Below are 15,620 nucleotides of genomic sequence, written 5' to 3' on the forward strand. Positions count from 1 at the left end.
GTGAAGTAAACTGGATGAGCTAATTATTGCCTGCCTGAACTTTTCATTGAGACTCAGTGTCAGGTCTCAGAAATAGCTTTCATCTTTTGTCCACTTCTTAGGTCAGCTACTTTTTGTCTCTGCCTCACATTTATCCCTGTAGGAAGAACTTGACCTCCTTTTTGAAAGACTTGGGGTCTGCTCAGTCTGCCACAATATTTTATTGTCACTTAAACAAGGTGTATTATAACCATCTTTACAGCAGGTCCTTGATATCTTTGAGACACTACTAGGGTATTACTGTTGACCACTACACCAAATTGGAGGCCACTGCCTTGCCTAGATGCCACCTTACCTCTCTCAGACTTTGACTTTCTTTCTAAAAATAAAGGGACAGGTCCATAATCCACCTCCCCATCCCGTGCTCATTTTGTGGATCTAGGTTGTCTAAATGATGCAGGGGGCTAGTCCAGACAGCTTTGGTATTCTGTGCTGCTTTCTACTGCTGTATTGAAACACTGGCCAAAAACAACATGGGGAAGAAAGGGTTTATTTTACCTGGCAGATTATAATCCATCAAGGGAGTCAGGGCAGAAACTGAGGTAGGATCTTGAAGTAGAGGCCATAGAGGAATGCTGCTTAGTTGCTTCTCATGGCTTTGTTAGTTTGTCGTCTTTACAACTCAGGACCACTTACTCAGGTGGTCTGTGGGCTGGACCCTCCCACATCCATCATGAATCAAGAACGTACCCCATAGGGTTGCCTACTTTCAGATCTTATGGGAACATTTACTCCATTGAGATTTCCTCTTCCCAGGTGACTTTAGCTTGTGTCAAGTTGACAAACTAACCAACATACTTGGGAATGTCTGGAGATACTGTCAGCTTACTGTAAGATTAAAGAGGCTATGAGAACACCCTATGTTCTCATAGCAATGTCTGAAAAGTCTGCTCTTGGAATGAGACATCCATGTTACTTTCTTGTAAACTTGGGTTTGCAGTATAGCTGCTTAGCCTTTGTCGGTCACAGAGTTAAGCAGAAGAAAGAGAGCAGTGTTGTACCTGGGGGTGTGGTGATTCATTTAGTTACAATGTGGGTTTGGACTCAGTTGAACTGTCTCCAGACAGAGTGGGAGGATTTGTTGCACTGTTGCAATCTGTCATCTTATTTTATACTATATGATATTTAAACATTTTAATTTTATCTGTATGAGTATTTTACCTGTATGTTTCCCTATATACCACGTGTGTGCCTGGTGTCCATGAAGGCTGGAAGAGGACATTGGATCACCTGGGGCTGGAGTTATATAGAGGGTTTGTCAGCCACCGTGTTTGTTGGTGCTGGGAATTGAACCAGGTCCTCTGGAAGTACAGCCACTGCACTTAACCACTGAATTATATCTTTGGGCCCTATTTAAGGTATTTTTTGGTAGGGCTTTTCTGTATGTGTGTGGCACTAGTGATTGACCCACACTTTTCCATGCTGTGCTAATAAGAAGCAAGTGCTTCACCATGGAGCAGCACCCTAGCCTTTGCTGAGATGTCCTTGAACTTCAGCTAGAAATGAAGGTGTTTGATGAGATAAGCAGGCTCCCTTCCCCTGTGTCTGCACTCATGGTCAAGGGGTTGTTATGGATCATAGATCACAAATTTATAGCAGGTTCTCTGGCTTCATTTTTCTTCCTGTTTGGTTCTGGTGGTTGTCCCCTTCCTCAGTTTGCAGTGTCTTGTTTTCCTCATTTTATATTAATCTGGGAGTTTGATACTTAAGTGTTATTCTCAGCACTTTCATGTTGTTTTGTAAGGGCAACTGGCAACTGGCATGTATCAGACAAACTGTCAGGGATGATAATCAGCAGGGGCTGGCTCCACTTTGGCTGTTTTTCACTGTTTGAGTGTTCAGATCTAGGGGAGGGAGGCTATTGTGTTTGGCCTCTTTTGTGCTTGTTAGAATTTTTTAGCTTGCAGCTTTAAGTGTAGTAAGTGATATACATGTGCTGTTATGCTAATTATAATAGTTTTCTCTTAAAGGAAATTTTTTTTCCCTCTTGAAAATGCCTTGTTCTCTCTAGAGATGCAGGTTCCCTCCTCCAGGGACACTTAAGTTAGTGGAATTAATAATTAATGCATGAAGGAGTGGGCTTAAAACTGACCTCTAGGGACTTGGGAGCTAAGTACATGCCTGCAGTCCCAGCATTTGGGAGGCAGGAAGGTTGGTAGTTCAGAGCCACTAACCATGGATGATGTAGCAAGGAAACAACAACCATAAACAAAGAAAAAGAAGAAAATTGATGTGGGGATATGTTTATTATGCTGTATTTTCTTCATACTGAGTCTCCTAATCGTGTGCTTGGATATATTTTATTTCATGTGACCAGCTGTTCCTTTCAGGTTCTTTCCCTCCGTTTGCTAAGTTTCTTCCTTCATTTCTGCTCTCTTGTGTTTTATTTCTGCCAGTTGTTAACTTGAAATTGTCCTCTCCCCATCAAGTTCACTTCATGAAGTGTCAAGGAAAATGAAAAATAAAAGGGCATATCTCCCTGGTAGAGTGCTTGTCTAGCGTCCACAGGCCCTGGGTTCCATCCCCAAGTACAGAAACTCCCTCTGACACCCTGGATCTTTAGCAGTTGGGCTAGGAAAGCTGTGTTAGGGTGGAAAAGCCACATGCCTTGTGTCTGAGTCTCTTGTTGTGACTCTTCAGGTATTTGTTGTGTGACTTTGGGATAGTTACTTCATTTCTCTGAATTCTCTCATAAGTAGAATTACTGTACAAATGGACAGAAATTAAACCCATCTGTTTGAATGTACACAGTAGGAACACTGAATGGTGGGTGTTAGGACATGTGTATGCCTGTTTATCCTTGTGCTAGAGATTCTGGGTTCTGTTTTGGGAATGAACTTGGTAGGAAGGAGCTAGGGAAGTGCAAGGTCTGCCCACATTGAACTAGCTAGTTTGTAGAGTCTGTCCAGAATGTGTTCAACATCTGCTTCGAATGACTACAGGATGCAGGAAGAGAAAGGAGAAGTAAGTATATATTTTTGGTAAGGGAAGCATCCTCATGTGACCAACTGTTTGTTCCTTTCAAGTTCTTTCCCTCCATTTGCTAAGTCCTGTCCTTTATTTCTGTTCTCCAGTATGTTACAGTGGTCACTTGGGACAGAAGTCTTGTTGCCTGTGCTATTCTAGACAGGTGCTGTTGTTATGTATCTTAGGGATAAACCTAGTTGATACCATCGGGTGTTGCAAAGACAGAAGGGAAAATGAGAGAAGCTGGCTGCATTAGTTTTTCTATTGCTATGATATAACACCTTGACCAAAAGCAACTTGAGGGAAAGGGTTTATTTCAGCTCACAGGTTACAGTCTACCACTGAGAGAAGCCAAGGTAGGAATTCAAGATCCTAGAGACAGAAGCTCAAACAGACTGGAGAAATACTGCTTACTGGCTTGCTTCTTGCTTGCTCAGCATGCTTTCTTATAACGCAGTACCACCTGCCTAGGAGTAGCACTGCTCACAGTGGGCTAGGTCTTCCCACATCAATCATTAACCAAGAAAATGCCCAGACTTGTTTAACAAGAAATGTGATCAAGATATCTTCTCAGTTCAAGTCCTTCTCAGAGGATTATAGCTTATGTCAAATTGACAAAAACTAAGCACAGTAGACATCTGTGTGTCTTGTTTCCAGGTTTGCCAAAGAATCCACAGCCACCTGGCTCTGTATGCTGTTGTTTGAACAGGATCCTGGGACTTCTAAGCAAGTCATAGCCTGGGGGCCTTGTTAAAAGGTTTTATTGTTTTTGTTTTTTGGTTTTTTTTTGTTTGTTTGTTTGTTTTGTTTTTTTAAGAGGGGCTGGAGTGGGTCTGAGCCTTCATTTATAAGGAATTCCCAGATAGTAATGGCAGGGAGCATTGCAGCTCCTCAATAGGGGTGTGTTTAGATTTCAGAGTGCCTGCCAAGTGTGCCCTGCTCATCTCCTGCCTTGGGTTTTGTTAGGAGGTATGTGACATCTACTAAGTGCTCACTGTACAAGGAGTTTGGAGAGCATCTCTCTATGATCTTCCTTTAGTTATGGGTCCCATCTAATATCACTGGACTTTGAGACAGGTTCTAAAATTTACACTAAGGTGTGAGTAATTAGTGTCTCAACTGGAATTACAGCTGTAGGACTTGGAGATCAAGGCTCCTGAGCTGTGAGCTGGAACTTGGGAAATGTTTTGGGACACGTACCTGGTGTTAGGCAGTGGCCAGCCTGGAGCACATGGGACATCTGTTTTGCCAGACTTCTCTAGGAGTTGATGAGTGGAGAATGTTGTTACCCAGCCCCATGGGTATGGTCAAGAGCTATTGCCGGGCACCCATTCTGATCACTTCAGACAGGTCTGGCTTTTTGGAAGCTCCTAGTGTAGCTCTAATTCCTCAGAGGTGAACCGTGTTTGTGGCCTCCAACCCCCTACCTTCAGAACTTTTTGTTTGTCATACAATCCTCCTGCTGTCTGCTGCTGGAATGAGCAAGGTCTCCTTTGGTTTTCAAGCATGCTCACCTGCCTTGCTGAGGCTTCTTTTTTCCCTTTTCTCATGGGTCATAAACTTAAAGCATTTGTTTCATTTCATTGTTTCAATAATTTTTAAGTAAGATGTAAACTTTACCATATAGATGAAATAAATTCTCATTTTGAACATTTGGCATACAGCTTGAACATTTATTCTTAAGGCAGTAGAAGAGTGCTGGGAGTTGCAGAGGAGGCTAAGGCTGGATGTGAGTTCTTGCTCGGGGAAAGCACAGGGGCCAGTCCTGTCAGTGGTTACTTGTCAGCTGGTGCCTCTGAAAAGCAAGAGATCAAGTCAGTCTTCTAGTACCATCTCGCCTGTGTCATCAAAAGTGATTTTCCTTACCATGGTATCCTGGAAGCAAGCATGTCATGGTTGGGAATGGGTGGGAAGGGGTGTTGTCACTGGCCTTGGATTTGGATGATGGCATTTGGGTGTGCTCTTGGGTGAGTGTCCTCATATCCCCAAGTCTTGCTTTCTCATCTGAATGGTGAGGTATGTGTGATTGCCATATTTGTGAGGAAGTGCTTAGGGAAAGAATGCAACTTGTTCTTGAGATCTTTCTTTTTCAGTCATGGAAAAGCTTGGGTATTTTTTTCACAAAGTAAGAGTGTACTGAAAACCAAGGATGCAGCTCAGTGGTAGTGTGCTTGTCTAGTATGTATAGGCCTTGGTTTTCATCCCAGCACTACACAAAAATACCCTAAAATCTTTATGTATCTGCTGCTATTTTCAGTTGCTACTGTGGTACAGATACCCTTAGTGAAGTTATACTGTAAAGATGTTTTAAAGCCAGATAATTTGAAATACTGGAAATAGGCATCAGCACTACCGCATAGTTAAAAGAACTGAGGCTCAGATGGGGCCTTTAACAGGTAGCTAACACTAGTCTTGGTGATTCAACCCTGCTGGATTGCTACACATACCAGTTTAGCGCCCTTTCCCACAGGAAGATTAGGACCTCAAGAGTAGGGTTAGGGGAGAAAATTTATTATCACTCATAAAATAGGTTAAGCTCCGTTTCAGATTGACTCACCTTTGACCTCTTCCCAGAGGATATCCTGAAGAAACTTCCCGAGGGCCCGGCCATGCTGCTGGTACTGAGCTCCTGAGAGCTTGATGCCAACGTCGAAGGGAGCATTGAACTAGAAGGCAGGGTTGAGAGGGCCTTAGACTTCATCCTGCCTGCCCTGCTCCAAATGCCCCAGTCTCCCCAGGGAGGCCCTGTCATGTTAGCCATCTGGGTATCCGAGTGGTTTGTGAATGTAATCTTAGAGCCAGGAGGGCTAACTGGTCTAGCTCTCTCCCTGTCTTCATGACAGAGACCCAGAGAGGCTGGGTGACCTCCCTATGTCACAAACAGAGGTGATAGCCAAGGATTTAGAAAGTAGGACTCTTTCTGAAATATGCTCAGCTCCAAGTCCTTGTGTAGCATGGGCACAGACTGTCAGGCTGCTAGGTACCAGGCAGACTAGGCTTCTATAGCAGATGCTAGCCTGTTCCTCAGTAGTTTGTTTTGGCCTGCAGGAAATACAAGTGGGGAGCAGTATGGATGAGTGTGTGTGTTTATGTGCTTGTGTGCCCACACATGTGCATGCACTGTGCCTTTTTTATGGACTTGAGGGCCCTTCTAGCCTTCTCTTTAGCAAATGCTCCATTGTCAGTGCAAGCTGGTCAGATCATCTGTTGTGAAAGAAAACCACACACCATTGGGAGGGCTGCCAGAAGTGGCAACATTCCAGTTCTCACACAACCTGGAAAAGTCCTTTTTTCCTTGATTCAGGGCCCTTCTGTTTAGTGGGGTACAGGTGGTTGGCATTCTGTCTCTAGACCTGATTTTGGGGAAAAAACCAAAACAAAACTGAAGAGAGGTGATTCCTCAGATGGGAGGGTAGGCAGTGTCATATTCTGTGCCCAGTGTGCTCCAGCCCTTCTCATCTGCCTTGTGTACAGTATTCTCTATGCAGGCCAGATGTTTGGTTCCCGTCGAGTATCACAGAAACTAGGAAATGCTGGTAATCCCAGCTCTGTTTGTGCATTAAGACCTCTACTCTATGAGAACTAAGTACAGAGCTCTTGAGGTTGGGGTGGCTACCTCGGTTGTCTCATAAGACTGTCTATGCTGTGTTAGTGAAGAAAGCTTGGTTAGAGGAATTAGTTTTAAGTGTCACACTTCCTGTGGAGCAAGGGTTTGAGGAGGTGGCTAGGTTCTAGAGAGGGTCAGAGAACAGGAGTTTAGTGCTCTTGGCATTTGTCCTTGACCAGAAAGGAAGGTGGGGGAAGAAGTGTAGCAAACCCTGGCCTGATGATGGCCTTGGGCAGGGGAGTTGACCTTTCAACTTGTGGTTTTTATCTACAAAATTTAGCAAATGCTGCCAGCTTACCTAGCTTACAGTGTCTTGTATAGAGAAGGGATCCATGATAAAGGTAGAACAGGCTGGGGATGTAGACTCTGGCAGAGCACCTGCCTAGCATTTGTGAAGCCCTAGGTTGTGCCTCCTGCTTCCCAGCTTCACATGGTTACCGTGTTTGAAGTTGTTGCATGCAGACACAGTTAGGGCCTGGCATTGTCAGGTGCTGCTTCCAGTTTTCAGGGGAATCCTAGAAAGCTTCTGAGAGGCACCAATGGTCCCTTTATTTCCCTTCTCTCAATCCAAAGCTGTTTGTGTTTTTCTTTAGCCCATCCAAGATTTTTCAGAGCAAACCCTCCTCTTGTTACACATGTGGGCTAGCCAGCCTAGCCTGCACTGGCAGCCCTCCTACCTCTCCATCACTAGGGCAGGCCTGAGAGGCCTCTGTGAACATTTTGCTCTTGGGATGGAGACCCTGAGCCCTTTGTGGAGCTGTTGGTGCTGGGCTCTAAACCTTGAGTAGCTTGAAAAGCCAGCATGTGGCTTACCCTCGACATCCCAAACTCTTTACTGTTAGAAGAACATACTGGTGCCTGGGTACCAACCCTGATCTCCAGCTCCTCCTCTGCCTCTTCTGCTTGTCCTCTGTCCTCTGGGTGGAGCCAGCCTTCCAGAGCTCTTGGCTTCAGTTTAGCTGGTGGCTTCTTGGATTCCTTTCTCTGCTGGAAAGGAAAAGAGAGTTGGTTTGTTCGTTCGTTTCTTCTTTCTTTCCTTCCTTCCTTCCTGTTTTGTTTTTAATTTTTAATTTTTAATTTTTGTTTTTCAAGAAAGGGTTTCTCTGTGTAACAGAGCCCTGGCTGTCCTGGACTTGCTTTGTAGATCAGGCTGGCCTTGAACTCAAAAGAGATCCACCTGTCTCTGCCTCCTGAGTGCTGAGACTAAAGGCATATGCTACCGTACCCGGCTTCTTTATTTTCCTTAAAATTTAAAATTAGTTGTTTTGTTGTTGTTGTTTGTTTGTTTGTTTTGAGATATAGTCTCACTATGTAGTTCAGGCTGGCCTTGAACTTGAGGCCCACCTGTCTTCATGTCCCAATGCTGGGATTACAAGTGTGCACTACCACTACCATGCTTGGCTAAGGTTTTCTCTTTAGGATCTTAAATCTGCTTATCCTAAAAGCAGAATTGGGTCACATCCAAAGGCTCTTTTTATGCTGTGAGAAGGTGTGAAGCCCAGATGGGTGGAACCACTGCTGCTGGTCATAAGGCTGGAACAGACCACAGATCAGGATAGATGTGGGGCTTGGTGACACGGGCTTACCTGGGCTTTCTGGTGCTCTGGGCTCAGGAAGCTGGAACCTGCCATGGCCATGTCCATCCAGAGCATGCTGAGGAGTAGTAAACTGCAGATGGTCCCTGAAGACAGCATGATCTTGGTGGTGAGGACAGATGACCTGGGGGAGAGAGGATCTTCTGGTAGCCTACTTCATCTCCATGATATATGCCTTAGAATTTGCTCAGGTTGAAATCCAGCAAGCTTCTAGAAGTAAGGTTAGGACTGCTGGGAGAAGCAAGGCTCTCTTGTCACCATCTTATAAGGATGGGAGAGCTGAAGGCCGAACCCTGCCTGTTCTAAACCGCCTGATGTGCTGGAGGGCTGACCATTTTAGTGTTGCTTATCCTGAGCCCTCAGGAGCCTGATGATGGAGCTAATTAGGCTGACCAAGTCCACTTATTTGTTCAGTGAGCTCACTGACACTCAGTGGAAGTCAGTGAGTGGCCAGTGCGGAATAAGTTAGACGCCTGTGAGCACACATGTTGTGGCACACACACATACACACACACACACACACACACACACACACACACACACATAAACAGACATCAGAGAGAGCCTACCTGCAATGCTGGGGATGTGCTGCCTGCTGCCTGCTGCTCCTTATATAGGAAGCCTTGTGTTTGTTCATCCAGCAGCCTCGTCTCTGAGGCTGTGTAGTTTGTGTGGGCAGTATTGCATTCCTTGGGAGCTAAGTACTCTTTTCCCCCTCACTGTTGATGAACAAACAGTAGAGGTTAGGTGCTCTGAGAGGTATCCAGTTGGCTTTGGGTGGGGCACCAGCTCCTGATTTTTCTGTAGTCCCCATGTGGGCTTGGCCCTGGTGGTGAGTTGGCAGGTAAGGCACTCTGAGGTCTTGTTTAGTTGTGATACGACCTTGACTTGTCTCCTTCTATGTGAGATGGTGTTGCCACCTGGAGAACTCGAGGATTTTGTCCAGTTTTACCTTGCCACTGAGGCTGTTACAGCTTCCACACACTGATCACATAGAGAGACCTGCTCCTGGGGTGTTTCCAAAAATGAGCAAATGTCAGGAAACTTGCACCTGTGGTCATACTTTATTGGTCGTCTTTCTTGTTTGGTCTTACTGGTTGATTTTGTTTTGTACTATTGGGCATAGTTCCCAGGGCCTTGTACTTGGTAGGCATTTTTCACTCAGCCATACCCTACCCCATTCTGGTGTTAACCTGACAGCTTGCCTATCTGTCCTCTGGCAGGTATTAAGGCTCTAGCATAAGGGAGAGACACAGAGGAGATAGACCTGGTGTTAATACATACAGCTTTGACAACAGGGAACAGTCCTTTGGATACCTTTCTGTGATGCTCTTATGAGAAATAGGGCAGGGCAGTGGCAGAGGTAGGCAGATCTCTGATTATGAGGCCAGCCTGGATTTTACTGAGTAAGTTCCAGGATAGCCAAGGCTAACAGAGAAACCTTGTCTCAAAAACAAAACAAAAGAAAAAGAAAAATAGGGTGGCTCAAGAGTTGGGACTTATAGATGTCTCCCTGGGGCAGTGTAGTTTCCTGGTTCCTGAAGCACTACTTTCTGACCTGTCTCTGCTGCCACAGTAATTGTGACATTTCGGTGACGGACATGTCACTCTGGATGTTCCAGTTAGGGGCTGTTGACAACAGGACAAGTGATTCAGAGCCCCATGATATCCTGACCTTCTGTGTAGTTTTGGAGGAGATTGGGCTCTTGTGGGAACTCTTGGTGCAGGTGAGGTGTGGGCTGGGTTGCAACTCCTGTGAGAAAAAGACCATCTGGCAGAGGTAGCTGAAATCCCAACGTAACTATACTACCGGGTACCTTCACAGGTCTGTTACCCACCTGAACTTAGAAACCATTTGGCCTTGGGGCCCAGAGGGGCTAAAGGTGAGGCGGTGTGGAAACACTGCAGCCCTCCAGTCTGTGAGGATAGAAAGCCTGTGCATGGTGACCAGGCATCGGCTGAGATATGAAGCTTGTCCACTCAGCCTCTGGAAGCCTTTGGAGGCAGGAGGTGGTGGTGTTGATCTTAGATAAGACCACAAATGAACAATCACAAATTGCTAACTGCCTAGGGACAGAGCTAGAACTCTTCTAGTCACATACCTTGCCATCCAGAGTATAGGTTAGCAGGGAGGACGGTCTGGCGATGGAAGAATGGAGGGAAAGGGCATCAGAAAATATCTGATGACCTGTTCATAGCTGTGGAAGAGGAGCTGGGAAATGTACCTTCATCCTGCCAGTAGGAGCTTGGTAGATTATATGGCTCTTCTAGACAGGTGACCCTAACCCCCCATTCCTAATAAAGGCAAGACTAAAATAGGTGGACTAAATTTCAGTGTATGTTATGCTAGGGTTCTCTAGAGAAAAAACTGACAGAATGAACTTACGCATATTAAAAGGGATTTATTAGAGTGATTTATAGGATATGGTCTGACTCATCCAACAATGAGTGTCTCCTGACAGAAAGGCCAAGAGTCCATTAGTTGTTCAGTCATGATGTGAGATGTCAGCTAGTCTTTAGGCTACATTTGAATCCAGAAGTAGGTTTAACACCAGTGAGCAATGCATCAGCCAAGGAATAGATGAACTTGCCAATGAGAGTAAGGGCAAGCAGACAAAAAGCAAAAGCTTCTTTCTGTGTCCTTTTTATATGGGCTGCCATCAGAAGGTGTGACCCAGATTTAGGGTGAGTCTTCTCACCTTAAACGATTCAATCCAGAAACATCCCTTTCAGGTGTGCCTAGCTGCTTGGGTTTTAGTCCACTCCAGATGTAGCCATGTTGACAACCACATATATGACAGTATTAAACTGTTATGTCCAAAGTATTGTTTTAATGTGTGATTAACAAGTTATTACTGAACTCTTACTTTTATAGTGTTTAAATCTAGTGGGTATTTTGTTCTGAGCCTGCTCCATGTGCTCTGTAGCGTCCGGGCTTCTGTGCCTGCAGTGTTGTTGAAGGATCCTGCTGGCACTCTTTGTCTACTTTCAAAGCCCAGCATATCTCACTGGCTTTCCTGCCCTTCTTAGAACTATAACCTCAGGCCTTCTATCTTTAGTGTCTATCCAACAGTGTTTGCCCTCAGCCTAATGGTGACCCAGAGCCTGACACTGCACAAGTCTATTGTGCTTGAATTCCAAACCTTGCCATCCTCACAAACCAAACCTTGCCATCCTCACAAACCAAACCTTGCCATCCTCACAAATCTCTGGTCCTTTCCATTTCTCCTAGAGCTCGCTGGGCACTGGTAAACATTCCGAGTTGCTGGTTATCTATTACCAGGCTCTCATTGCTAGGTTAGGCCTGCAGGGCCCTGGCCTCAAATTGTTAGCTAGGGCCAGCATGGACTAAAGCATGCTAGAGTTTGGGGCAGTGCTCATAAGCATAGGATTTTCAAGTTTCATACTTAGACTTGATACCAAAGGTCTTAAGCGTAGCTCTGGAAACTAGTTCAACAAATGTCCTCAGTAATTGTTCTCTTGTTATAAAAAAACATTTTTTCCTTTTTAGATTTTTATTATTTTCAATTATGTAGGTGTAGATGTGTGTACTTATGGGTTCAAATACCTGTGGAGACTAGAGATGATGGATCCCCTTGGAGCTGAAGTAAAAGACAGTTTTGAACCACCTGAAGTGGGTGCCAGGAACTGAACTCTTGTCCTTTTTAAGAGCAGTACATGCTCTTAACCAGTAAGTTGTCTCTCCAGACCTCTTTTTTGTGATGTTTTAAGAACAAGATTTACCTATGGGCTTTAGAGGTGTCAACATTATTCAGGTTCCCCAAGACCTTGCACTGAATCATTGTAATTACCACAGATGACTGCCTAGTCTGGACTCATGAGTAGTTACTGCCTTCTGAGTGCATTTGCAATTATTTTATTACCTGGGTATGCCATTTGCACAGGAAAGGCAAGAGTTCATTATATGGGTTTCTATTTCTTCACTCATTTTCAAAGTTAGGGTTGACTCATGCTTTTCTTAACATGAACTCACAAATTACTGTACATGGTGGCTTTTCACCTTATTTGTTCTGTCTATTGGTTTTTTTTTTTTTTTTTCCTTTTTAACTGACTCTGGATGCTTTTGAAATGACCCCAGTTTTGAATCAAACATGTACCTAAGAAGCATTGGTTTTCTTTAGTGGAAGAGTGAGTGTGTGTGTGTGTGTGTGTGTGTGTGTGTGTGTGTGTATGTATGTATACACGTAATGGTGGAGGTCAGAGGTTAACATTAGGTGTCTTCTTCAGTTGCTCTCTATTTACTGAGGCAGTCTCTCTCACTGAATTGAGAATTTGAATTCAGTTTGTCTAGCTGGCCAGCTTCTCTGGGGTCCTCTGGCCTTTCATCCTGGGCATTAGAATTTCAGGTATGCTGCTGCCACACTGTCCAGATTCTATAGACTTGCAGGGGACGCACACTCAGGTTCTCAGGCTTTTGTGGCAGAATCTTTTAACTATAAAGCAGGAACCAGTTTTGAAACTGTATCAGGCATATTGTTCTGAGGCTTCCTTCCCTCAGCACTTGAGATTAGAAGTACAAAATTAAAAAGTGCATTTGTGTGTGTGTATGTGTGTATGTGTATGGGCTTACAGCATGTGGAGGTTACATCTTAGGAGAGTCAGTTCTCTTCCACAGATGTGAAACCCAGAGATCAAACTCAGGTTCTAAGATTTGTCAACAAGTGCCTTAACCTGCTGATCCATTTTGCTGGCCCGGAAAAATTCGTACTTTTAAAAGGAAAAATATTTGGCTGGAGAGATGGCTCCTGGTTAAGAGTTAGTAATGCTTTGACAGAGGACCCGAATTCAGTTCCTGGTATCCATGTTGCATGGCTGGAAACCACCGTAACTCTGGCTCCAGGGAATCCAAATTCCCTTTTCTGGCATTTGCACTCATGGGTACATAATTGAAACACGGACATATACATGGGAGATCCAACACCAACCTGCTGAGTTTAATTTTTGTATGTGTTGGGGGTTTAAGGTCCATAAGTTGTTTTGTTTGGTCAGTATCATAGGAGCAAATAATGCTGGGTAGAATGTGACACAAGGATGGTTCACATGTTCTGTAAATGTCCTGAGAGCTCTTTGTTACTGAATGAAGATTGAGATGCCAGACTAAAATTGTAGATGGTTTCTTTGCAGTGTTCCTATTCCAAGTATCTGGAAATTCCTGTTAAGTGCAGACACATTTTGATTGTTAAGTCTTCCCAAATTGATCATGGTTGGGTGTCTCTGATGGCATCTCTCCTCCTAAAGCCTGTTTTATTTGATAGAAACAGATACTTGATTCTTTCCTTTTGATATCTAATACCTGTTTTCAGCATTTTCATTATTTCATCCCTTTGTATTTAAGGTGGAGCTAATAAAATCTGGCCTTACTAATTTAGAGATCAGTCTCATTATATAGCCTGGCTATCTTCTTGCCTTAGTTGGGATTCTGGCATGTGCTATTGTTAGTTGTTTTCTTCTCTTCTTCCCTCTTCCTTTTCCTTCTTCCCCCTCTTCCTTTTTGTTTTGGGTGGGGGAAACAGGGACAACTTCTTGCTGTTATTTTCAGGCTGATTTGAGCTGCTGGACTCAATTGATCCTCCCAAGACCTCATTGTGAGCTCTAATTATTGATGTATGTCACTATACCCAGCTACATGGCTTGATATTGTGTATGTAGGTATGTGCAGGTATGTACACAGACCAGAGACTGGCATCAAATGCTTCCCTTTATTTGCTCCCTATCCCATCACAATTTTATCTTTTATTATGTGTATGCATGTATGTCTGTGTATGGGTTTGTACACATGTGTGCAAGTATCTGTGGAGGCCAGAAGAGGGTGTTGAGTTCCCTAATGCTGGAGTTACAGAGTTATCACCTACCTGTCTGATGTGGGTGCTTAGGAAGAAGACTGATCCTCTGCAAGATCGGTGTGTGCTCTTAACCACTGAGCTGTCTCTCTAGCCTCCACCTTATTTTTGACACTGAACCTATAGCTTGCCAGTTTGGCTAGACTGGCTGCTTAGCATGTCCTCAGGATACTTATATCTCTATCTTCCCAGGTTTTTAAGTAGGTTCTCTTTACTCTCTTATTATTAAGACAGCATCTCATTGGCCTTGAAATTGCTATGAAATGGCCTTGACTCTTGACCTCTGTCTCTGAATGCTGGGATTCAGGTAAGTGCCACCACACAAGCTAGAAATTCATATCTTGAATGTTCACTAAAGGCTTCTTGCCAGCCTATAGTCCTAAGTGGAGTTATATACCCTTAAAGAAGATATTGAGGGCCCTGTCTCTTCTATTGCTTCTTCTGCCATGAGGAAAACAGGCCTACTTCCTTAGCCACAAGTGCCCACCATGATGTAATAAACCATAGCCAAAGGAACAGACAAAGCACAGACTCTGAAACTGAGCTAAAGTGATTCTCTTTTTATTTAAGGCATTTATTATAGTAACAGAGAGCTAATACCTTTGTTTTAAAGATATTTTAGCAGATAAAGAATTCTAGTTTTCTTTAATCAGATATTTTTTGCTTTGTGTGATTTCTGATGAAAAGTTGGCTGTTTATGTGTGCTTGTGAATGCAGTGTGTCGCATGTCTCTTAACTGCTGCTGCAACACTCTGAATGTACCCAAGTATGGAGCATTAGGTTTTTAATTATAAGGATGGAAAAGTATTTGGCTGTCTGTTCCAGTGTCGTTCCCCTGTACTTCTCCTCTCCTTGCCTCCTCTCCAGATGTACCCAGGCTGGACCCTGTGGTCATTCCCACAGGGCTCATCATTGATTCCCAACCTCCTTTTTCTTAGACTTGTTTGGTTCCTCTAATTAAAAGTCATCCATCTTTCTAACCGTATTGTCTAATCTGTGTACTCCCAACCAGGGTATATTCTAGAAATTTTACTTGCTGAGATTTTTTTTAAAGGTATTTTTCTCATTATGTTCACTGTCTTTTACATTCTTGAAAATATAATAGCTATTTTTAAAGTCCTTAGTTTCAATTCTGTGGTCTAATTTTTTTTAATAGTATTGTTTTCTGTATTCTAGGCTATCCTGTAGCTCATAGTCCTGCCTTATTATATACTCCCCACCCCACCTTTTTTCCTGTATTTGAGTATGGAACCCAAGTTCTCACAAATACTAGAAAAGCATTTTACTACTGAGCCAAGCCCAGGATGTATATTTTCCACTCTTAGTTCAGCCGTATTATCCTCTTTTTTGTATACCTGGAAGCAGGATATTCTGGTGTTTGAGGTTGTATTTCTTATATTCTCAACCTGTAGGTAATGATCCCTTGGGGAGGTGGATGTTGCATATCATATATTTGTGATTCATAACAGTAGCAAAATTAGTTACGAAGTAGCTGCAAAATCAGTTTTTGGTTGGGGGTCACCACAATATGAGGAACTGTATTAAAGGGTT

General features: G+C 43.8%; 1 protein-coding gene across 2 annotated transcripts; it reads right to left on the minus strand.

Moving 5' to 3' along the window:
- Window positions 1-4,647: 4,647 nt before the first annotated feature.
- Ghrl (ghrelin and obestatin prepropeptide) lies at window positions 4,648-8,363 on the minus strand. 2 transcript variants are annotated; one of them, XM_034512123.2, is made up of 4 exons: window positions 8,200-8,363; window positions 7,484-7,597; window positions 5,564-5,672; window positions 4,648-4,801 (listed from the first exon to the last, which is right to left on the minus strand). In XM_034512123.2, the coding sequence occupies exons 1-4, from the start codon at window positions 8,305-8,307 to the stop codon at window positions 4,782-4,784; spliced, it is 351 nt and encodes a 116-aa protein (XP_034368014.1). In that variant the 5' UTR covers window positions 8,308-8,363; the 3' UTR covers window positions 4,648-4,781. The 2 variants fall into 2 exon arrangements, with proteins under 2 accessions (XP_034368014.1, XP_034368013.1); XM_034512122.2 differs by having other exon boundaries at window positions 7,484-7,600; window positions 8,200-8,357.
- Window positions 8,364-15,620: the final 7,257 nt, after the last annotated feature.

Source organism: Arvicanthis niloticus, chromosome 9 (assembly GCF_011762505.2).
Source record: "Arvicanthis niloticus isolate mArvNil1 chromosome 9, mArvNil1.pat.X, whole genome shotgun sequence".
Classification (NCBI taxonomy): domain Eukaryota; kingdom Metazoa; phylum Chordata; class Mammalia; order Rodentia; family Muridae; genus Arvicanthis; species Arvicanthis niloticus.